Source organism: Eleutherodactylus coqui, chromosome 4, assembly GCF_035609145.1.
Source record: "Eleutherodactylus coqui strain aEleCoq1 chromosome 4, aEleCoq1.hap1, whole genome shotgun sequence".
In the NCBI taxonomy this organism is placed as follows: Eukaryota; Metazoa; Chordata; class Amphibia; order Anura; family Eleutherodactylidae; genus Eleutherodactylus; species Eleutherodactylus coqui.
This window is the reverse complement of record NC_089840.1, coordinates 232,798,941-232,824,450: the sequence shown is the minus strand read 5'-3', so window position 1 is coordinate 232,824,450 and position 25,510 is coordinate 232,798,941. Positions and strand designations below refer to the sequence as shown.

Genomic DNA, 25,510 nt, shown 5'->3' with positions numbered 1-25,510 from the left:
AGCAGCGCTGACCCCATTGAGAACATATAGAAGACAAATCCTTCTTTTCTGCCACAGCTGTAACAGCTGTAGCAGAGAAGAACGATGTTTGCCCATTGAATTCAATGGAACCAGCAATACAGCAGGTTCCACTGAATGCAATGGGCTGCCGGCGATCGCGGGATGAATGGTCGGGAAGGGGTTAAATATATAACCCCTTCCCTACAATTCATCCAGAAATGTGATACACTAAAAATATATACCGGCGTATAAGGCGACGGGGCGTATAAGACGACCCCCCAACTGTCACCTTATACGCCGGGAATACAGCGGAGCAAAGAATAAAAAGCATTACTCACTTCTTCAGACGATCTGCGCCGCTCCTGTAGACTGTCACTCCTTCCTGGTGTTCTGCGGTGCTCCTGCAGGCTGTCGCTCCCTCATGGTTCCCGGCAGAGCATTGCTTTCTCTACGAAAGGCTTTAAATTCACGCCTCCAGAAACACACGTGCCTTCAGCCAATCACAGCCAATGACAGTGATGTCATTGAATTGCTGTGATTGGCTGTGTTTCTGGAGGCGGGGATTTCAAGCCTTTCATAGAGAAAGCTTTAGTCCGTGGACCAGGAAGGAGTGACAGTCTGCAGGAGCGGCGCAGATCGTCTGAAGAAGTAAGTAATGCTTTTTATTCTTTGCTCCACTGTATTGCCGGCGTATAAGGTGACAGTTGGGGGGTCGTCTTATACGCCCCGACGCCTTATACGCCGGTATATATTTTTAGTGTATCACATTTCTGGATGAATTGCAGGGAAGGGGTTATATATTTAACCCCTTCCCGACCATTCATCCTGCGATCGCCGGCAGCCCATTGCATTCAGTGGAACCTGCTGTATTGCTGGTTCCATTGAATTCAATGGGCTAACATCGTTCTCTGCCACAGCTGTTACAGCTATGGCAGAGGAGAACGATCTTTACGCTGACAGTGCGGGGGGGGGGGGGGGCACTCTTGCCGCTATTGTGGCTTAATAGTGGGACCTGTGAACTTGAGATGCAGCCCAACATGTTGCCCCTCGCCTGCCCTATCCGTTGCTGTGTCGTTCCCATCACTTTCTTGAATTGCCCAGATTTTCACACATGAAAACCTTAGCGAGCATCGGCGATATACAAAAATGCTCGGGTCGCCCATTGACTTCAATGGGGTTCGTTACTCGAAACGAACCCTCGAGCATTGCGAAAATTTCGTGCCGAGTAACGAGCACCCGAGCATTTTGGTGTTCGCTCATCTCTATTATTTATCCATCGACGTCGCTGTATGAGGGCTTGTTTTTTGCGGGACGAGTTGTATTTTTCAATGGTGCTATTTAAAGTACCATATAATGTACTGAAAAACTTTTTAAAAATTCAAAGTGGAGAGAAATGGAGAAAAAAACCCACATTCCGCCATCTTTCGGTGCGTCCTGTTTCCACGGCGCACAAACTGAAGCCCAAATGACCTGATAACGTTATTCTATGGGTCAGTATAATTACTACGATACCAAACTTGTATAGTTTTTTTTTTTGCTGTACTACTTGTATTTTTTTCAAAGATATTTCATTTTTTAAAATTATTTTCTGTGTCCATTTTCTGTGAACAATAACTTTTTTACTTTTCCGTTGACATGTGAGGGCTCATTTTGTGCGCTACATCCTGTCATTTCCGTTCGTAGCATTTTTGAATACAAATGACTTTTTGATTGCTTTTTATTACATTTTTTGTTGGCGATAGGATGACCAAAAAAGTGCATTTCTATCAATCTTTTTTTTTTTTTCAGACGTCGTTCACCGTGTGGGGTAAATAATGCATTACATTGATAGATCAGACTTTTATAGACGCAGCAATACCATACACGTATTTTTGCTTTATTATTTAGATTCTTTTATTGCAAATATGGAAAAGGTTTATTTTTTTACTTTTATTACTCTTTTTTTTTAATAGTTGATAAAACTTTGTTTTTATTTTTACACTTTCTTTTAGTCCACAGACTAAAACAACCAGCAATGCTTTGATCGCTTCTGCAGTATGATGTAATGCTACAGCATTACATCATACTGCATTCTGACAGGCAGCCTACCAAGCCACCCCACGGGGATGGCTTGATGGGCAGTCTGCCAAGACAGCCATGGGGCCTTTGAAAAGGCCCCCAGCTGCCATGACACTTGCATGGCTCCCCCCATCTCACCGCGCACGGGGGCGGGGGGGGGGGGCGTACGGGACCCCCGAACATCGGTCAGGGGATTTAAATGCTGCTGTCAGAATTGACAGCAGCATTTAAAGGGTTAATAGCCGCGATTGGCCGCGCGGCCGATTGCAGCTATTGCCCGCGAGTGTCAGCTGTATTAAACAGCTGGCGCCTGCACTGTATGGAGCGAGATAGCGACGCTATCTCCCTCCATACACGTTCTGCAATGGCAGAACGTAAAAACACTACGGGGCCGTCACTAAGGGGTTAAAGGTCTATGTTTTAGCTGAGATCTCTGCAGCAGCAAATTCTGGTCCATGTTGAAGGACCCTAGCAAGTAACAGACATGAGAGACCCTGGAGAAAAGTATTTTATATCATTAGGGAATACTGGCTGTATTTGGGGGTCAATCTGGATAGAATAAGCTGGGAGCACTTTGGTTGGCTCAGTGGATGACACTGCTATGGCTGCTGTGGCAAGTTGGGGTTAGTCACCTATCGCATCGCCATCTTTTCGTCAGGATGGTTGGCACATGTGCATAATTACTCAGGAGACTTGCAGTTTCTTTACGTTCTGGCACCTATCAGTATTTATTTCACATACAGCAGTCACTGGTAAACACAGTGCCTCAGGGTTCACAACCCACAGGGTCGCCGTCACCATCCCCAATCTGGGATGTCTAGAGGGTGTCCTTCTCTGTCAGACTTGTGGCAGGCCCAGACTGGTCCACACAGACCTTAGGCTCTCAATCCTGATGGCTGCTGCTACAGCCTCTCACTCTGGCTGGCAGCCAACTTTCCCCTGAGTGTAGCAGGAACTGATTGTTTTATCTTTCTTCCTGACACACTCAGAGGTGTTTCTTCTCCTTTCAAGTATCAGAATGCCTGTCTACAGCCCTCTACAGGCCATTCTGAGTACTACCCTTCTACTGGGCTTATAGAAAAAATGGTGCTGCTGCTCATTTCTGTAGAAAACAACCCCCAGCGGCTGTGAAGCCAAATTTCAGGCACTGAAATCCAAGTGATCAGTTGGTACCACCGTGGAAAGCTGCAAGCAACTACAAATCTCTTTTCAATTGAATGGGTCTCAATATTAGAAGGAAGCACTACATGGGGAAACTGCCTCTGTGAAATCCATATACCCTAATAGGGCCTATGGACTAATGTTGTCTAACTGGTACAATTCCTTTAACAGTGCATGGCAGCTAAAGACAAAGAATCAGTACCTCAAACACAGCTGACACATCCATAGTCATCACTTTGTTGCAGAGGACTCTTGTTATAAGATATTAGTAGGTCTTTTACATAAACTACAATGTCATAAAATTTCTAGCTTATATTTAGCTAAGCCTGCTTTAGGGCTTCTTCAGATGGCTGTGATTTTGCAGCTTTTTGTGACCGTGAAAATCACGTCCGCAAAAAGTGATGACTGGCGGGATTCTAGGTGTTAGAAAAAATAGGGCTTTCCTTATCTTTCTCACATGTAGTTTTTCTATAGGGCAGGACCTATCTTCCTGCTATTTTTTTTAACTTGTGTGCCATAGCGCAAAGTTTGAATAGTCAAAAAAAAAAAAATCACTCTGTAGTGGCGAGTGTATTGCGTTTGTGCCCAGTATATAAGCCCTAATAGAGAGAGCAAAAAGGGGCAAATGTTTCTGCGGCTTTCAGCTGCTCCGCAAACAGTTGTATATCTCTTGGTTTATGGCTTTAAAGACCAACCAATTGAGCTTTTTCCGCATCTCACCCTCCTTCATACAAGTATCAATACAGAAGTGAAAGCTGGGCAGACCACCAAAGAAATGTAGCCCAGAAGTAAAGCGCAGTATGAAGTAGACCTTATGAAGTCAGTGCAAATAGGTGCTCCCGGCCAAGTATGCTGGTCAACCCAATGGTCATGTTAGACATTGAAGTGTAAGGTTGTTAAAAGGAACTATGACTCTGGAATAAAGGCACTAAGGGCTCATGTCCACAGCTGGGTCGGATTCCGCCTGTGAAATCTTGCAGCGGAATCTGACCCGGCACCCCCCAGAGACCCTATACTCACCTCTCCGGATCCGCTGTGAGTGTCTTGCTCGGAGAGCCGGCGTACATGAGCAGTGCAGCGCATGAAACGCCGGCGCTGAGCGGTGACATGGATTCTCGCAGTACCTCTGATGTGCTCACAGTGGAAGTATCGCGGGACGGACGGCTTCCATTGACTGCAATAGAAGCCGTCCGCGCAATTTTCCACATAGAATAGAACATGCTGCACTTCTCCCCGAGAGTGGAAAATTGCAGTTGATTTCCGCTCGTGGGCGGGCATGGGAGAATCGTTTACCACAGCATGTCTATGTATGGAGATTGCTGTGGAATTCGCAGCGGATGTCTGACCGCGAATTCCGCAGTGATAACCTGTCCGTGGGCATTAGCTCTTAAACGGGTGTTCCCATCTCAGCTTTTCATGCCAAGATGGCCAAACCTAACCCTTTGTTTCCGACCAACTGTCGGAAACAGCCAAGCACTTCATGTAGCACTGTTTGCATTGCTCCCATTCACTTTAATGGTACCTATGCAAAAAGTGCTGCACTGATGCGCTCAGCTGTTTTCGTAGTTAGTGGCCGGGTGGCTGGTAAATACAGCAGCTATGAAAAGCCGAGATGGGAATAACTCCTTTAACACAATGCTGGTATTGGAGGCAATGTTATCTGCTGGTTCCAAATAAAGTGTTTCTGCTTTGATACATATCATTGGCTTCACTCCATTTTAAAACAACTACCTACCAACAGTCTGCACCAGAGCCACAGTTCCTTTTTACAATCTTGAACCTCAATCCTACATGCTAATTATTTTCAGTGCCCCTTTGAAGCCCTAGTCATGTCATGTGAACCATACAAGTATGCCAAACCTCACATCTTGCCTCAGCTTCCTCCAACCGTCATACCCCCAGCATTGTGTTACAGTAAGTACCTCAGTTTCAATTGATTAGTTTATCGACATTGATATGGCTCTACATTTTGGCTTTATTGCCCTAATGCCTGAGCGTTATATGTATCTATTATTATTTGAGCAGTGTATAACGGTGTTATTTGGCCAATATACAAAACATGGTTATTAATAGGTTCATTTTTATCAGTTTTTCTCTTATTTGTCCATCAAAGTAAAGTGGATTGAAGTCCAAAGCACAATCATTTGGCCAGAGACCAGCACATACCTTAGTCTGATCCTACATTCAGTGCTCCTACAATCATGAAATTGAAAACCAATGCTAGAAAAATGTCACTAATTACTACTGGGTGACTAGCATTGTTTTATTTTACCACTAGTCACTTGTCATGGTACATTCCAATACAATCTCCTTAGAATAAAAAGGAGGATTGCTGACAGTGTTGTAGCTTTTCAATCTATGTAGCCAGACAGCAAATATACAACATCCTCGCTCCACTGTACCATACATAATCCTATTACCATTACATCGAAGTTAATGAAACAGAGCGAACACCACACCTGTGGAACATGTGACTCAAAGCTGAGCTGTCAGATCATTGGATGGTGAAATGTGCAAAGATTTTTATATATATACACATATAGCCTGGAGAGACAAGATTCTCAACTCAGCAACTGCATGCAATGATTAGAAAGACAAGATGAAGCTTATCAGCTGATCATGCCAAGCTGACACACAAGAGATAAGAGGTTTATTGAAGGCTTTAGAATACAGCACCTAGAGTTTGAAGCAAGTTGCAGACAATCGAACTAGTCATATTCCTCAGATGCAAATTGTGTAACATGATTTAGCTTATTAGTGATGTTGGTTTTAATTACATACAGGGTGTAATCAAAAATATGGATTCAATGCTATATCTCATTACTGGTGTCATATATTGAAATAATAATAGCATACTTGAATAGGAAGACATGGATATGCTACACCATGCACATGGATCCCTGTGGCCCTGGAACATGGATTTCAATTTTGTGTTGTAGCCCCTGTAAGGGCTTAAGCAGATAGGTATGATTTAGTCCCATTATTCGTCCGTGATTATCACGGCTGCATAACGGGACGGAACAAAACCATTGATTTCAATGGTTTTGTTTCCACTAGCGATATTCTCACCCATTAATAGTATGGGTGAGAAAAGATAGGACTTGCCCTATCTTTCTTGAACCAAGTTAATACTACATGTGAGAAAGATAGGGCAGGACCTATCTTCCTGCCTTTATTTTCACACTTGTGCAAAATTAAAAAAAAAGATTGTTTACCTCGTTCATACCCAACTATGCTCCATAGCAGCGAGCATAGTTGCGCATACGTCCATGTGAAGAAGCCCTAAGAGTCAGAGTAAAACCCAATTGCATGTGAGAAGCAGAAATCCACTTTCCGCGGACGACAATGGATGACTTCCTGGATGATCTGCCCCTACAGTAGCAGAAGGAGGCCACTTCGAGTATGCTTTCCTTACTTAAGTCATAGCAGCGGTACCATGGGGCTTAGATAGACCCGGAAAGCGGATTTCTACTTCTAATACGCTACTCTTTAACGTTGCAATTGGGTTTTACTCTTTACTAGAGATGAGCGAACGTACTCGGATAAGCACTACTCGTCCGAGTAATGTGCCTTATCCGAGTACCGCTGTGCTCGTCCTCAAAGATTCGGGGCGCTCCGCTGCTGACAGGTGAGTTGCGGCGGGGAGCAGGGGAGAGCGGGCGGGAGAGAAGGAGAGAAAGATCTCCCCTCCGTTCCTCCCGGCTCTCCCCTGCAGCTCCCCGCTCCGCGGCGCTCCCGGAATCTTTCAGGACGAGCGGAGAGATACTCGGATAAAGCACATTACTTGGACGAGTAGTGCTTATTCGAGTACGTTCGCTCATCTTTACTCTTTACCCCAAATGGACCTTTCAACAGTGTTGCAGAATATGCCCTCTTGTGGAGTATTCAGCACCAAAATCTGCACTACTAACATGTAGATTTTGGTGTGAAATTGAAATCCAGTTGGTATTTTCGCATCAAAATCCACAGTTAGCAGTGCGGATTTTAGTGCGGAATTCAGGGATGGCATATTCTGCAATGCTGTTGTGGTATATTTTGTCCCTTGTGAAAGGTCCCTTACAGAGGCACAACACAAAATCCATGTCCCCTACCATCATGTAGCGCATCCATGCCTTCCTACTCAAGTACGCTACTATTATTTCAATACAGTACACCAGCTTTAAGATATAGCGCTAGATCAGTCTTTTTGACTGCATGCTGTATACTGTTACATATTACATTACCTGTTCAAACTGAATGCAATTATCTGAAGATACAGCACAACTCCAATAGGAAACCAAATCAAAGGGTGCTCAGAAAACCCTCAAACTAGATTTACTGCAATCAATACAGAAGTTCAGGACCCTAACTACTATGTGGACAGCCTTAATCCAATCACAGTAATGACAATATGACCAATAATAAATCCTCATAGTAATAATCATTACATGTATAGTACCAAAATGATTTGATACAATCATCAGAAATCCAATAGGAGAACTTGGACATGCTTAAAAAATTCTGTATGATCCTTAAGGATAATTGTGACATGTGTTTGACAACCTGGTGAAGCATTGGTGGCATTTCAGTGAAGCATATAAAATGCTGTATACTGACTGTGGATTTTTACAAGGGTGATAAATCTGTAAAATGATATGTTCCCATCCAGCAAGGAGTTAATCTAAAACTATTATGCTCTGATCAGCACATACGGAATTGATAATTGTTTCTAAGAAATTGTTACATTTTTCAGGATGTGAAACAACTGCTGCAAAGATGGAACATGTTTATTGCACATGTAATAACTACATGTATAGTCATAGCGGGAGATGCATTCAACTTGTTTAATTGTTGATATACAACACTAGTATTTACTAAACATTGCAAATAGAAGAAAGGTCTTGAGCCCAGTACTTACACAAAGACACCGAACAGCAATGCCCGGATCCCCAGCTCTTCTAATAGTGCCCTCATCATCCACCGGCATCAGAGGCACTGGCACCAGAACCCTCCACCGGGCACAGGCAGAAAGCTCACCCAGGAAAATGCACAAACTGCTAATAAGTGAAGGGTCCAGGATATATGTGACTGCAGAGCTGCAAGCAAGGAACCTGCACAGTTATTCGGATGCCTCCAGGTCGGATCAGGGTTCAGGAAGAGACAGCTGGGATATCTGGGGAGATCACTCCAAAGAGAGTTGTGCTGCTGTCACGATAGTGAGAAGGAGGTCAGCAATGAGAAGTCCTACTTGTGATGAGACAGAGCTGCAGTGTGATCCAGAGACTGCTACAGACTTGCTATCTGCAGCCACCTATCAGGGCTGTGTGTGAGACTATTACTATACAGGTTGTTCTAGACACACACATGCTAGGAATCCCCTCCTGCAACTGCACAGGATCTCCTCAAGTGAAGAATGACTTCAGAAGAGCCTCCTATGCACTCAGGCACTGCCTCCCTTTTTGCTGTGAAGATGCCTTGGATGACTACACTGAGATTGTATTGCTAACTGCTGTATGTCTTTACAATAAATACTTAAAAGCAGTATTTATAGTACAGCAAATCCAGGATACTGTATATTCATCAGAACTATCTGATAATAACACTAGGCATACACAGATACCTTGTTAGGATTAGAATTAGTGTAGGTTCAGATGATTGTTAAAGCATAATCATTACGGTTACCTTCTTGTATTTGTTTTTATCTTGCTATTGCTGGCAGAAGTTGCCAATGCCTGGATGTTTGTCTAGTAATACTCATTAAAATGTAATGCCCTCTTTTGCACTAATAGCCGACTCTTGTTTTCATGGGCTAAAAACATTCCATTACTATTAATCAATAGTTCCAGGCTGGAGTCACAAGCACCGTTCTCTGCTAAGTTTTTAAGCCTTGCAATTACTAGTGTCCTAACAAATAGGGTCTGTCTTGCTATGTTGCTAGCAAGCCTGCTTAGTCACTAAAAAGTCAATAGTGGTGTGCACATTGTTCAGCTTTTAATGAGGCCAGCCACACTTACACAAGTTAAGTGGTGGTATTGGTTTCAATCAGTTCTGGCTAATCCAAAACCAGGAGTTTTCCTCATAATTTTTGGAAATCTTGATAGTTGTTCAAACAACCTCTTGTAGCTTATTGTCTCTGGGCCGTCCCTCTCTCTTTCTTCTTCTTGCCAAATGTTACGCCTGGGTATATAGCATCTCTGCAGCCTTTGGTCCCCCTGGAAAGGCTCCTTCACTCATCCTGGTGCTTTTGACCTTAGATCACTAGTTCTCTCTTCAGACACAGCTCAGCTGCAGGCTTCCATGACCCACGATACCTTTACTTGCTCCACAGATACCTACCTGCTGGCTCTCCTCCAGCAGCATCTAATGCACAAGTCTCTGCACCTTTTTCTTTCGTGACACAGAGGAAAAATTACTTTATATAGCCCCCAGAAAGTTCCCGTGCTCTCTGGAATCAGGACTGGGTTTTCTCTCATCAGTCCCTATCATCATGACAGATTTAGGGTGGTGACATATTATCCATGTCACTGCTTTCATCGTCTGAGGGGGTGGCGCCTCCTCACTGATGCCACCAGGTGCACTTTCTGGGGCTGGGAAACAGAACTGCATGTGTCTCCTTGTAGCTCTCCCCCTTTTGCCCTTTAGTCTTAAAGGGGTTGTCCCGCGGCAGCAAGTGGGGTTATACACTTCTGTATGGCCATATTAATGCACTTTGTAATGTACATCGTGCATTAAATATAAGCCATACAGAAGTTATTCACTTACCCACTCCGTTGCTGGCGTCCCCGTCTCCATGGCGCTGACTAATTTCTGTGTCTTCTGGCTTCTTTAGACGCGCTTGCGCTGTCCGGTCTTCTGCCTGGTGAATGGGGCCGATCCGGCGCGCTCGCGCCGGAGAGCTGGTCTGCGCGTCGTCATCGTAGCTCCGCCTCCGTCACGTGGTACCAATCAGCCAATGAGGTGGCTGTATCGGCAGTGGAATGCAAGAAAGGAGAAGAAAATCCACAGTGCACCATGGGAGAAGACCCGCGGTGCACCGTGGGAGAAGACCAGCGGCGCCATCTTTAAAAGAAGAAAAGAAGAAATCTTCAAAGCTGCAGAACGGGGATGCAGGTAAGCGAAATGTTTTTGTTTTTTTAAAACTAACAAATGCATTCTTTTTAACAGGGCATAATGCAGGGGTCTATTGAAAAAAAAAAATTGGATTTCGGCGCGGGACAACCCCTTTAAGCTGGAGGGGCAGATCCATGGCCTGGTCACCAGTCGCTTGTCACGGGAAGGGGGAGCAGAGCAGTGCTTCCCCCTTACAACGTAGATGTTAAAGATATAATCAAACGGGAACATGACATAGGGTAGATACTAAGAAATGGATCAGGGTCAAGTCACATCCTTTCATCAGCAGGATCAGCTGCATACCTTTACAGTCCTGTCTTCACTGACTCCAACACCATTTTTATTTTTTATTTATGTTGAAAATATAACATATCTGTTATGTGTATGCATTTGGTGTAAGGACAGTGAATTTGGTTTGCTCTTTTAACTGCACAAGTCTTTCATTGCAGGAAGGAACTTGGTAGGGAATCTTTCTCTTATCCTAGGAGAGCAATATCCCTTTTGTTATTCCAGATTGCCCTAGATATTCCAAGTCAAGCAACCTGCATCACCAGCCGGGAGGAGGAAGTGCAAGATGATGGACTGTTAGATATTTACTGGGTTTGCTCCTTACTACCTGGCTGCCTAATCCTAGGCCAGGGATTTGTTTAATAGACCCAGGGGTGGGTATAAACCTGGAGTTCAGGATGGAAAATATGAAAAACAGACACTGAACAATGAGACAGGCTCATACTTGGAGAGGGCAGCTCTGCTGCTTTAATGTGCCCCATTTTGTCTATCCACTTTCAGGAAGCAAATACTTTAAAATACCCTGTAAGTTGTAGGTCTCTGTATTTCTCCATTTCATTTTTATAACTATTTTGCATTATTTTTTATGTCATTTTATTCTGTCTTCTTTTAATTTTTTTTAAGCACTGTATTTTTGTATTAAAACATAAAACTTTAATAAGGCCAGTCCTCAGTTGCTTTGAATTTATAAGCCTGCAATGGTGTTAACCCTTTGACTATTGGAAAGTAGTGTGCAAGTGTGTTATGGGGAATACTGGTCCTGCTTTCCAGGAGCGGTGGCAGCAAAAATCTGGGGGTGTATGGATTGTGTTAGGGTGTGATCTGTGCTTAGTTTACAACCTCAGTGGAAGCTAGCCACAAAATTGAGTGAGATAGATTAACCATTTGCAGTTAAACCCACATCACATACTGGGAGAATGCAGTACATGACACTTCTTCAACCATCCAAGTTGATCATATCGGTTCCTGTTACATACGAAGACTAGTATGCAATAGTATTCTGTCAAGTAGATGGTTTCCACTGCTATGTGTCAGTCAATCATAATGTCAACCAACACTGGACAGTGTAGACCTCCTACATGATTGAATACTAGTGCCAGGCTTCGTATATAACACGATCATGTGCAGGCGTGAATGGTGGGCAGTGGAGCAGAGAAAAAGAAAGCCAGTGTTGGAGTCAGCGTGGACATGGCAGTAGAGGCATGTATCTAGCCCCACTAATCAGGGATCACGACAGGTTCTCTTCAAATATTTGTCTGAGGTGAAGGTGTATTTAAAGTTTAATGATATATGATATTTATATGGCATACTGTAGTTATATCCCGCAGTTACTGCTTGAAGGGAACCTGTCTCTAGGTTCATACTGAAGTCAAGATATCCACTTACATTACAGGGATGTATATTTTATTCTCAAACACAGTGGTATTTCAGAGAAAAAAAAAACATACTTGAACCCTTTAATGCCACAGGATGTAAGGTTATGTCCAGGCTGCAGGGTACTTAATGCAACAGGACGTAAACTCACGTCATGTGGATGGCGTGGGATTAGAAGCTGAGCCCACGGCATCACTCAGCAGCAACCAGATCTTACCCATAATTGGCCTCCAGCTACAACAGCAGGGGTACATAAGGACAGCGATCCCCGCTGTTAACCCCCTGCATGACGCGATCTGTGTAGATCACAGCATGTAAAGAGTTTAGAGAGGATGTGCACTCCTTCTGTGACTTCATCGGACCCCCACGATGCAATCACGGACAGCAGATGAGTTGCTATGGCAACAGGACACCAGATACTACCGTGCTGGCTTGCCATTGCTTATGATCACTGTTGTGAGCAATAAGGCCTCGTTCACATGGGCGACATGGCATCGCCACGTGAAAATCACAGCGATATCGCATCGCTGGTCCGTGCGATATCACTGCGGTTTCTCGCGGTGATACCGCGATTTTGTAGCACTACAAAGTTGCAACAAAGTTGCGCAACTTTGTAGCACCACATGCAAAAATTTTCAGGGCAGAGGATGGGGGGCTTGAAATATAAGTTCTTCCCCGAAAATAAGCCCTAGCTGCAGAAAAAAAGAAAGTATACATCACCTTAGAAGCACTGCCCGAGGCTCCACTGCGGCTTCTTGTATAATTTTGTAGCCGTTGTGAAATTAGCCTTATGGTTCAAGTCCACTACAGGGATATAAAAAATAGTGTAATAGTGTAATAAAAAAATGTAAAAAGAAACAAAAAAAAAAACTTTCTTGCGCATTTTTCTCTACTTGTATAAAAAGCGAAGTAAAAAAATAACAAAACACATTTTGTATCATCATATCTGTAATGACCTGTGTGAGGATATATATATATATATATTGCCATATGTTTCTTTATACTTTTATACCTATATGCAAGTTTTGTTCAATTCCAAATGAGAAAAAACTTATATGTCGCCTTACATCAGATATTCCAAGGCTTTGCAAGAGATGTTCTAGAAATTCAGAGAAGATACGGAACCAGACACAAGGCCGCGTGTACTTGGCCGTTTTCCCAGAAACAAGATATCAAGATGTTCAAATGTACATAATTTTCACTGTCTTAGGCCAGAAATCCAGACTGCCCATATATGGTTATAAGCCCATCACCCCCTGATGGTGAGGGGACAAAGGGTATAAGATCTCATGTAATCTGTAATAAAGAACAGCTGAGAGCCATGCCCCGTGTGAGGAATTATACCAGACCTCCCTGTGTGGTGTCTCTTCTTACCGCCGGCAACGGGGCAAGTGGGGTGGGCCCGATTGGTGCTGTACTTAGAATTTTATTACCCTGACAAATGGCGCAACCAACTGGGGCGACAAAGCCAGAACCTACAACGCATTCCACCCGGATCCACGCCACTGAGAAGCCGTCCTGCTGCAAACCGAGCCTGATCAACTCACAAGAACTCCAGGTAAGGCCAGCATATATTTATGTTGTGTTTTACACTGTGAGTCTTGCAGCGGGACTGACTATCTGTGGTTTGTGACCGGACGGGTTGGGTTAAGAGTTCTACACGGTAACTCGTGTGGGCTCCGGGTTTGCCGTCATGGACCACTGACCGTGATATGCGCACCAATCGGTCACCCAGAAACTAGTCTGTAGTCTATTTGTTGTTGAAGTCCGTAGCGTTTTAGCGATAGTGGAGATTGTTGTATCTGCAGAATTTTTTTTTCCTCTTACTTTTTATTTAGTCTCACAAGAGAAGGGACCCTCGGTTTAGTTTAGTTAGTTGTTAATGGTTTAGCAGAGAGGGATGCATTTTGTGAGACAGGCTTCATAAGAGAAGAGACTCTCGGTCGTTTTGCCTTATATATGGGGCTAACGATTTGATTTCAGAGAGATGCATTTTATGGGGCTGGTTCCATAAGGAGAAGGGACCCTCGGTTGTCTTGCCGGTATATAAGGGGCTGACAATTTGATAATTAAGAGGGATGCATTCTATGGAGCGTGTTATTATTATTGTTGTTGTTGTAATATGCGTAAGACCTTATTAAAGAAGATAGAGCCCCTCAAGGGCTGCCGCCGTGTGGATGAATCTGTAAAATGTAACAAAACTCTAATGAAAATGTGTGACACCGACCCGCACGGCAGATTACAAAATGGTGTCTGGGAGGGAGGTGTTTAGGACCCAGAGGTGCCTTGGAAGATCAGGTTTTGCTAGACAGTGCTGGAGGAGGAGGAGAGAGAGAGAGACAGTCAGAGAAAGTTGTATGTACACATTATTTGTTTAAGAAAGTGTCCGTAAGTGAAATGTTGAAAAGTACAGTAAGTGATCAAGAGGGCGTCAGGAGAGTGTCTATTAAAGGTTATATTGACAGCTAGGTAGGGAGAGAAATAAGGGGATCAAGCAAGTCGATAAGAAAGTTACAATGCATGTGATTTGTTGGTAGAAGGAAAGAGGAAAATGTGTATAATACAAGATAGATAATAGATAATATGTATAATCCATACTAGGTGGATATATATGTGTATATATGTATATACTGTATGTGCAAATAGTTAACTGAGCTTGCTTTTAGGGGAGAAGAGTTTTGTTGACATGTAGCTGCGAGCTTGTGTTTAGTCTTCAAGGTCAAGAGATAACGAAGCGAGAGAAAGAATGCAATAACAACCCTGGATAATATCTCTGCTTGCGTAAATGGAATGGAGGCTTGAAATGAATTTAATTAATTATACTGTCTTAGTAGGCAGGAAATATAGCAATTTCTAAAACATATATTCTTACTTATACAGGGGTTGAAAATGAATGTTGCAAGGTCCCAGCATATGTGTTAATTATGAGTTCAAATGCAGGGCTGTGCAGTCTGTGTTTCATATTCGCGGAGAGATAACAGTTTGTTTTGAAAAAGGTGGGGGCTTTCAGATTCACTCTGAGCTCAGGGTCACAAGGGGGGCTGAAAAAATACCCAGAGATTCTAAAACACTTCAGTGTTTAATACAGCATATAATAGCTTCAGTAGATAAGAAATATAGAATATTTCAGTCACTCAGCAAACTTTTTCACATAATTTGTCAAAGATAGCGCTCATTCACAATCTCATCTCAATAGAATCATGTACTTTATAAGATCATAGCACTCACCTCAATGTTTTTCAACTGATGTATGTATGTTTGCCAAACTTTTTTTGTCCGTGCATCTGTGTGTACTGATACACCTCCAAGGGGGATGACGGAGCAGACTTGAGAGTATGGATGGATGAGAGTTAGTGACCCGTGTTCGGGCTCTGGTGAGTGTGTGATGCAGGTAATGAATAGGGATAAAAGTCCTCCCCATGCATGGGACTTTGCTTGGTTGAGATGTGGATGCTTGGACTGTTAAGCTGAAATGAGTTGAGAAGACGGACGCACGGAGCCAATATCGAAGGGGTGGAGCTAGATGATGTAATAGTACGTAATGTTTCATCCCTCTTCTCCACAAGGGAGGGGGTGAGGAGCTTGAGCAGCTAGTAAAAGTTTTTGTTTTGTTTTGTTTTTTTTCTCCTGTCTCAAATTTTGATAAGATATTGCAGGCAGGATCAGACTAATAATGAATTCACTTAAAGGGATCTCACATTTCCAATATTAGTAGATGTTTTGTAGATTATTCTGCCCCGGTGTAACTCATGTTTCTGTTATACATGCTAACATCTTACAGGCCTTATCTGCATCCATCAAATCTTTTTACAATGTTGTACTACCTTAAACCGGGTACTATTGTTCCAATTGAGTACCCTGTTTCAAAGGGGGGGGGAGAAGGCATAGGTGATCTAGGTATTGCAAGTCAGCCATTTTTAAATTTTTTGCAAGCCATTTTTTAATTTTTTAATTTTTTGCAACAAGATTCTGATCTATTTGAAATAGAATACCAGCCTGATTGTCTAGCATTGATGCAACAAGAAAATTTAAGTTTTAAAAAGTTACTGAAAGCCCTTGTTAATAATGCATATTTTGAGTTGTTTTTTATAGATGGTACCCAGGGTGATTGACGACTCCACACTGGATATACAGTGGTTACACAACAAGATGTCCTAAAAGCAGAATGTCTCCGCATGTCGCAGTACAAGAAGCGGATCTAAAGGCCCTCGCTGAGGCGTGTAGAGTGGAGGAAGGTAAGACGGCAAACATTTACACTGACTCCCGGTATGCATTTGGCATAGCTCATGATTAAGGCCCAACATGGAAGGCCAGACAGTTTTTTACCTCAGCAGGACAGCCAATTAAGAATGATGCAGTGGTGCAGTCTCATGGAGACCCTACTTCTACCTGACAAGGTGGAAAGCTCACACCAATTCCTACACCGGAGAAGCAAGAGGCAACGCCATCACAGGCCACACAGCAAAGGCAGCGGCCCTCAAGCCGTGGAAGAAAGAAGAAAAGAAGAATTTGATAATAACTTTGGACTTTGACTACACTTGGACTTTGATTCGAACTTGGACTTTGATTTGAACTTGGACTTTGATTTGAACTTGGACTTTGATATGCTAATGACTTTACAGTTACAAGCCAGCAAGGAAGAAAAAGGAAAAATGGACTAAAAAGGGACGGCGTATGGTGAACAGTCAACAGCACTTGCCTACCATAGTCCCTGTGCCCCATGATGGCCCAGCTGACGCACGAAAAGACGCACCTCTTATAGCAGCAATGATGTCGGTGCTTGAATGAGGACAGGTGGCTCCTTGGTTTTCTGTAGCTGCTGCATCATTTGTCCAATTTTGCATGATCTTTGCCGTAAAGTAACAGGGCAGAAGTAAATTTGCCACATCACACTTGCCTAGACCACTCTACCCATTTCAGGGATTGCAAATTGGCTACACTCAGCTCCCACTTGTTGGGAAGCATGAATATGTGCTTGTTGTTGATTTCTTTTCAGGTTGGAGACCTACTCTGTTACCAAAGTAAATAAGCAGGTAACCACACAGAAGCTCATGAATGAGGTAATCTGCAGATATGGGGTACCGGAAGTGATTGAGTCAAACAAAGGTACACACTTCACAGGTGAAATAATGCAACACATCATGTCTGCTTTGGGTATATTCCAGGCTTTTCACACACCCTACCGTCCACGCAGTAGTGGGAAAGTAGATAGAAAAGGCAATGAAGAAAATAGTCAAATTTTGAATTGAGTGTTTTCCATTAGTTTTTCTTTTTCTCCGGAGGGTACATGCCACAGTATCAGAGTTTGGGGAATGATTTTCTTGTTAATGTTGTCATAGGTCTCTCCAAGGAATTGTCAATAATGTATTCTGTAGTCTCTGCTTTTCTCCCAGGTCCTACAGATGAGTGTCACAATCTGAAACCAGGTGACAGGGTCTATGTGGAAAAGTTTGAGCGAGAAACCCTGTTTGAATGTCCCTACCAGATGTTGTTCACCACCCCAACTGCAGTCAAGCTCGAAGGAAAGCCCACTTGGATCCACACTTCGCACTGAAAAAAACTAATGATCCTGCATATCCTTTACATGCTATAATGTGGTACAATTCCTCTAACACACACCTTTGACTACTGTACACTAGCCCCCTGTTTCAGAACAAATTAATACAATCAAATGTGCAGTATGAAGACTACACTGAGGGTAAGAATCCAACACTGCATCGTGCTAAGAGAGAAGTTGAGACTCCAGGTGGTAACTTTGATCCACATGTACACATAGATGTAATAGGAGTGCCAAGGGGGGTGCCAGATTAATTCAATTCTGGTGATCAGGTTAAAGCAGGTTTTGAGTCCTTATTTGCTATTGTCACTGTTAATAATGTAGATTGGATGATTTATATCTATTACAATCAGCAGAGGTTTGTAAACTACACCAGGGATGCTTTACAAGGGTTAGCTGACCAGTTAGGGCCCACTGCATCCATGTCGTTCCAAAATAGAGTGGCCCTGGATATGATTTTAGCAGAAAGAGGTGGGGTATGTAATTTCCTGTTTGTGTATTATCCCTTCAATGTGACCAACGTTTCCCTTGTTTGAAAAAGATGAAGAGCCAGTTCCGATAATGCCAACCAGATACGTTACCAGAAGAATGGAGAGATGGACTAGTACTGCGCCTGCCTCAGTCTCATAAGATGGACTGTCAGTGGACTTCCCATTTGCCTAGGGAAAATGCAGAAGACCTTAGGTTCCGGCGAGGGCACACCCTGCGGGGTGTTAACTCGTACAGATAGAGGGTATGGATGCCCGGAAATAAGCCCAGGGAATCCATGGCCTCCTTCTGAGGTGAGGTAGGGATCCCTCCCTTTTAGAAGTAGGGACTTACGGGCAGTGGAGAAACCCTGACGCAAGGGAGAGACGACCGAGGAAGAGTGCAAGGTCTGATGCTTGATCTCCATATTAAGTTTTTTAGGGGGGTTTGTGAGGATATATATATATATTGCCATATGCTTCTTTATACTTTTATACCTATATGCAAGTTTTATTCAATTCCAAATGAGAAAAAACTTATATGTCGCCTTACATCAGATATTCCAAGGCTTTGCAAGAGATGTTCTAGAAATTCAGAGAAGATACGGAACCAGACACAAGGCCGCGTGTACTTGGCCGTTTTCCCAGAAACAAGATATCAAGATGTTCAAATGTACATAATTTTCACTGTCTTAGGCCAGAAATCCGGACTGCCCATATATGGTTATAAGCCCATCACCCCCTGATGGTGAGGGGACAAAGGGTATAAGATCTCATGTAATCTGTAATAAAGAACAGCTGAGAGCCATGCCCCGTGTGAGGAATTATACCAGACCTCCCTGTGTGGTGTCTCTTCTTACCGCCGGCAACGGGGCAAGTGGGGTGGGCCCGATTGGTGCTGTACTTAGAATTTTATTACCCTGACACCTGTACAATTAATTCAAACACACTATTTATGCTGCACAGCAAGAACCATAACCCTCCTCCCAAAAAAACGGAGGCAAAATGCTTATTTTGTTTGTTTTGGGTCCCAAAAAACTGTATGTAGTCCAAAATGGTACAAATAAAAAGCACAGCTTGTTACACAAAAGCCAAGCCTTCACAGAGCTCCTGAGCTCCAACCATGGAAAAAAAAGTTATGGGACTGTAAATGCAGTGATGTAAAAATAATAATAATTTATTTTAAAAAAGGGGTTTTATTGTGCAAACGCAGAAAAATCAAAAAGAATTATAATATTTTTGGTATCATCATAATTGTACCAACCCGCAGAAAAAAAGTTTCATGTCATTTATGCTATATGATTAAGGGCTTATTCACACGAGCGTCAGCGGTTTTTTTCCACCTGCCCACCAACAACGTAAAAACGCTTGAACAGGCACACAAATCTAATGTTTGTACACCCGTTCAGACGGTCCGGGACATATACACCGAGCCTGCAATGCCATCGAGCGGGGGCAGATAGTTTAGCTCTGCTAAACTGTCTCCCCCATCCCTCCTCTTCACCAGCTCTCGGCAAGGGGAGGAGGCGGGACGGGCCAGGATCTAGTGTGCTAAGTCAGCAATGGGAGGGGGCGGGATGGCCCGAATCTTAGCAAGTAGCTCCGCCCCTCTAATTGCAAACAGCCGGCAAGGGGTGGAGAGGAGGAAAGAGAGGGGAGGGAGTTTAGCAGTCACGCTGCTAAACTCCCTCCCACCTCTGTTCTCTGGCAGCTGTCATTGGCTCCCATAAGAGTCTATGCAGCGGCCAAGGTATCTTTCCTGGTCGGTATAAAAGCGGCCGTCTGGGATGTGCCATCTTGGCCGGCCAGGTGCTTTTACACCGCGGAAATATGCCCGTGTGAACTGATGCAAAGGAGATGGAATAATACTTCCACAGTGCCAAGTATTGGAAGGCAGCAATATCTGCAAGTCAAAGTTAGACTCTTTATGCAAGCCTTGTAACAATGACCAGGAATTGTAGCCAAAGCCAGACTCCATGTACATACACCTGTTTTAGAGTATCAGCCCTTCATCAGTGTCAGCAGGAGTCTGGCTTTGCCAGTGAAAGGCCTAGAATGCGCATCAGAAACACTATCTTTTTTCCTTAGGGAGAGCACCTAGACGGTGAGTGAGGAGACTCAAAAGGCCATTTTTGCTTCTCTGGGTAATATGCAAATAAGGGAGATGGAATAATACCTCCACAGTGCCACCTATTGGATGGCAGCAATTCCTTCAAGTTAAAGTTAGACTCTTTATACAAGCGTCATAAGAATGACCGGGAATTGGAATCCAATGCATCAGATGGTAGCGTATATTGGCTGGCTGTGAAAACGGCAGCTGATATGCGATCGTGTGAATAAAGCCTAAGGGCGCCCACCCACTGGCGATTTTTTTCCCTGCGAAATTCGCAGCATTTTTTTCTATGCAGGGGTCTATGGGACTTGTAATGTTAAAATCGCGATTGCGCAAAATCGCAATTTACCGCGAAATCGCGATTTTGCGCGATCGCGATTTTAACATTACAAGTCCCATAGACCCCTGCAGAGAAAAAAATGCTGCGATATACAAATGTACAAAAAAACAAGCCCTTATACGGCCATGTCGACGAAAAAATAAAAAATGTAATGGCTTTTGAAAAGTGGAGATGAAAATCTACCAAAAATCGTTGAGTCCTCATAGCCAAAATAGGCCAGTCCTTAAAGGGTTAAAAAGCCTCTAGGAACTAGGAGAAGAGTTATGGGGCTTCTCCCACCAGCTTCAGCTAGATTTATAATTCTCTTGCTTTTTGTGCATAGTGAAGGACCTGCAAATATCCATGTGGATAGAAGCTGGTGATGAGCCACCCCGATGACTCTTCTCATTGGACTTAAATGTACATCCTGGGCTCATGGTAGGTAACATGAAAGGACATAAACTTACACCCTATGAATAGCTCAGGTTCAGAAGTTAGCCCATGCCGATCCTGCAGTGATAGCCGGCCTCCCGTGCAACAAAACAAAAAGAAATCCCTTTTTTGCAGACTTTCCCATTTGTATAGATAAAAAACCAAAACACATATTTGGCATCATTGTATCCGTAACAACCTGTACAATAGATTGAACGCACTATTTATCCTGCATGGCAAAAAGAACTCTAAAAAAACTGAGGCAAAATGCTTATTTTATTCATTTTGCCTCAAAGAAAAATGCAATAAAAGTGGTCAAAAAGCCCTATGTACTCCCAAAATGGTACCAATGAAAAATACATCTCATCACGCAAAAAGCAAGCTCTCATAGAGTTCCAACTATAAAAAAAAATTCAAAAGTTATGGGACTTGGAATGCAATGATGTAAATAAAGAAAAACTAATTAAAAAGCTTTTTATTCTGCAAAAGTGGAAAAACCTAAACAAATTGTTAATAATTTTGGTATCGTCGTAATCGTACCAGCCCACAGAAAAAATATATCATCTAATTTATGCTGCTTGATTAACGCTGTACACTACAGTTTGCCATGCAATAAACAGACCCAATATGGCCGCGTCAATAGAAAAATTTTAAAAAAGTTATGGCTTTTGAAAAGAGGAGATGAAAATCGTTGCATCCTTATGGCAAAATAGGCCATGCCTTAAGGGGTTAAAGTATATTTTTTTACGGAAAAGCTGCAGCATTTCAGGATAAGGCAGGTTTCACACAAGTGTATAATGGACACATTAATGAATGAGTGTCCCAGCACTCCAGCGGAACATTCAGTCCCCCCCGTTTATAGGTCAGATATTGATATGTTCTCATTCCCAGCATCTACTGTAAGCCGTAAATTAATGGTAATTACAGTCATAACAACCTGCTCAAGTACCGCCATCCTTAAAAATCACAGACTCATCTATTTTTTTCACGGACGCTGGAAAAAAGTGCCCTATTTTCACAGACTATCCAGAAATTTCTGGACAGTTGGACAGCCTGCCACATACCCCAACCGGACGGGAGTTATCAACTTGTGGGAACCTTAGGGATGGCCCATTTTATGGCCGAATGACCAACTAATTTTTCATTTTTTTCTCATAGTTGCATTCCAAGAGACGTACCTTTTTAATTTTTCCATTGACATAGCCATATGAGAACTTGTTTTTAGGGGGACAAGTTGTATTTTTTAATTACATTATTATGGGGCACATATAAGGTGTTATATTACTCTTATTAATCTTTTTCTAGGGGGACTAAGGCCTCATGTCCACTGGTAAAATAAAATTAAGATTGCGTCTGCGGGAAAACACCCGCGGCATGCTCCATTTTTAGTGCGGGTCTCTTGCGGAGACGGCTCCCGCAGACTTCTATTGAAACCTATGGAAGCCGTCTGGATCCGCGGCACACCCGTACCTGAATTTCTGCTCTCCGGCGCGGTAGCACGGGTGAGCAGGAGTTTAAAAAAAAAATGGAGTGCCCGGCGCATGCGCGTGGCACGCTGCCGGCGTGCTGAGCACATCCGCCGGGCCAAAGAAAGAAGATCCGGCCGCGACGGAGGGAAGATCCGCAGCGTCCGGACAGGTAAGTTTAATCTTCTTTTTAGCCTCATGTCCGCGGGAAAGGAGGGACCCGCTGCGGGATTCTGCATGGAGAATCCGCGGGGGTCTGATTTTCCCCGTGGACATGAGGTCTTAGAAAATAAAATTGTTGCCATTGTCTTTGGATTTCATTTTATGGCATTTGGCATGCAGAATAAATAATATGGTAACATTATTCTCGGGGTCAGCACGATTCCATTGATACTAAAATTATGCTTTTTCTCTTTTCCGTACACTAAAAACACTGTTTTTTAAGATGTGCTTCTGTGTTGCCGCATTCCAAGAACCATACAAATGTCAACAGAGCCCTATGAGAGCTTGTTTTTTTTGTGATGACCTCTAGTCTTCATTTATCCAGTTTCTGGGAACATATAACATTTTAATCAATTTTTTATTCCATTTCTTTTAGAGGGGGAGATAAACAAATCTGAAACTCTGTCTGGTACGAATAATATGTTCAGTTGATTCTGCGGGTCAGTACGATTACATCTATACCAAATTTATATAGATTTTTTTTCTTTTTCACACTTGTTAAAAAAAGTGTTGTTTTTTTCTATCATCGCATTCATAGACCCGTAACATTTTTCTTTTTTCATCATGGTTTATTTTCACGAGCGTATATCGGCCAGCATTTTCATAGTGGGCCGATATACACTTCCATCTGAGCAGTTCCCCCCTTCCCTCCCCCTTACTGGCTCTCTGCCTCTCTCCTCCACTCCGTCGTTTGCAATGGGAGGGGGCAGAGCTAAGCTCCTCTCTGTCCTGCCCACTCCCATTGCTGGCTGCGGACAAGGGGCGGGAAGGAGCTGGAGCTTAGCTCTGCCCCCACCCCGCCCACTCCCATTGCAAACAGTCGGAGGGGAGGAGAGAGACAGAAAGTCGGTGAGGTGGAGGGAAGGGGGGTGGACTGCTCAGATGGAAGCGTATATCGGCCGACCATGAAAACGCTGGCCGATATACGCTCGTGTAAATAAGCCCTCAATGTGAGATATTTTTTTGTGTGATGAGCTGTACTGTTTAATGGTACCATTTTTTGTTCCATAAGACTTGTCGATCGCTTTTTATTCCATTTTTTTGTAAGGCAAATGGGCAAAATTAGTTGTTTTCTCCATGTTTGTATTTTTTTCCACGTCTTGCACTGTGTGGGTTAAATCTACTTTCTAACCTTGGTCATTATGAACATGGCGGTACCAAATTTATGGGTATTTTTTGTGTGTGTGTTTTTTTTACATACTTAAGGGGGAAAAGGTAGGGTTTTGACTTTTATTTTTACTATTTTCTTTTCAACTTTTTAACTTTGTTCCACTAGGGGACTTCAATTTCACCATTTTGCATTATTCTTCCAATACACTTCAGTATGATGATGATTAGAGATGAGCGAGCGTACTCGTCCGAGCTTGATGCTCGTTCGAGTATTAGGGTACTCGAGATGCTCGTTACTCGAGACGAGCACCACGCGGTGTTCGAGTCACTTCCATTTTCTTCCCAGAAAAGTTTGCGCCGTTTTCTGGCCAATAGAAACACAGGGAAGGCATTACAACTTCCTCCTGTGAAGTTCCAGCCCTATCCCACCCCCCTGCAGTGAGTGGCTGGGGAGATCAGGTGCCACCCGAGTATATAAACTGGGGCCGGCCACGGCTCGCCACAGATGCACGCTGAGAGACATTAGGGAAAGTGCCGTCCTGCTGTAGCTGCTATAGGGAGAGTGTTGGGTGTTATCTTCGTCTTCAAGAACCCCAACAGTCCTTCTTAGGGCCACATCTGACTGTGTGCAGTACCGTTGAGGCTGCTTTTAGCAGTTGTGCACATTTTTTTTTTTTGTATATCGGGCGTGCAGACCATAGCGTCCTCAGTCTGCAGTCATTTTACTGAGTATAGGGGCAGTACTGGTGAGGCAGGGACAGTGGTACAGGGAAAGAGATATACTGGCTATATAGGCAGTGGGCTTTTTCAAAAAAATTGGAAAAAAAAATCTTTAGGCTGCCTGTGACCGTGTTCAGTTTACTGCGTGTCTGCTGGGGGTAGTAGTTGCTCTCTATTACCCAGATAGGTGTTACTGCAGCCTTGCACATAATTTTTTCTGGCTGCACTGTGCTTTCAATAACCACAGTCATCCTCCAACAGGGAAATCCATATACAGGCTATATAGGCAGTGGGCTTTTCCCAAAAATTGGAAAAAAATACTATATTTGGGCTGCCTGTGACTGTCTTCAGTTTACTGTGTGTCTGCTGGGGGTAGTAGTCGCTCATTATTACCCAGCCAAGCCTGTGACCGTGTACAGTTTACTGCGTGTCTGCTGGGGGTAGTAGTCGCTCATTATTACCCAGCTAAGCGTTACAGCAGGCTTGCGCATAATTGTTTCCTGGTTCTACTATGTCCATTATATGATCGCCGTCATCCCACCAGAGGGAAAGAGTATACATATATACGTTGCATACGGTGTCTGTCTGGTTTTTCACCTCACCATTTTAAAAAATTGAAGCAAAATACTTAAAGGGGTTGTCCCGCGGCAGCAAGTGGGTCTATACACTTCTGTATGGCCATATTAATGCACTTTGTAATGTACATTGTGCATTAATTATGAGCCATACAGAAGTTATAAGAAGTTTTTCACTTACCTGCTCCGTTGCTAGCGTCCTCGTTTCCATGGAGCCGACATATTTTCGCCATCTAATGGCCAAATTAGCCGCGCTTGCGCAGTCCGGGTCTTCTTCTTTTCTGAATGGGGCTCCGTGTAGCTCCGTGTAGCTCCGCCCCGTCACGTGCCGATTCCAGCCAATCAGGAGGCTGGAATCGGCAATGGACCGCACAGAAGCCCTGCGGTCCACCGAGGGTGAAGATCCCGGCTGCCATCTTCAGCAGGTAAATAAGAAGTCACCGGAGCGCGGGGATTCAGGTAAGCACTCTCCGGTGTTCTTTTTTAACCCCTGCATCGGGGTTGTCTCGCGCCGAACGGGAAGGGGGGGGGTTGAAAAAAAAAAAAAAACGTTTCGGCG

The 25,510-nt window shown here is 43.5% G+C and overlaps 1 protein-coding gene across 1 annotated transcript in view; it reads right to left on the bottom strand.

Annotated features, from left to right (window-relative positions):
- Positions 1-8,534, bottom strand: part of PLPP4 (phospholipid phosphatase 4) — a 169,786-nt gene extending 161,252 nt beyond the window's left edge. The window contains exon 1 of the mRNA XM_066598817.1: positions 8,117-8,534. Within this exon, the coding sequence (XP_066454914.1) occupies positions 8,117-8,175 (59 nt within the window). The 5' untranslated portion in view covers positions 8,176-8,534. The remainder of the gene's footprint in view (positions 1-8,116) is intronic.
- Between the last annotated feature and the right edge of the window lie 16,976 nt (positions 8,535-25,510).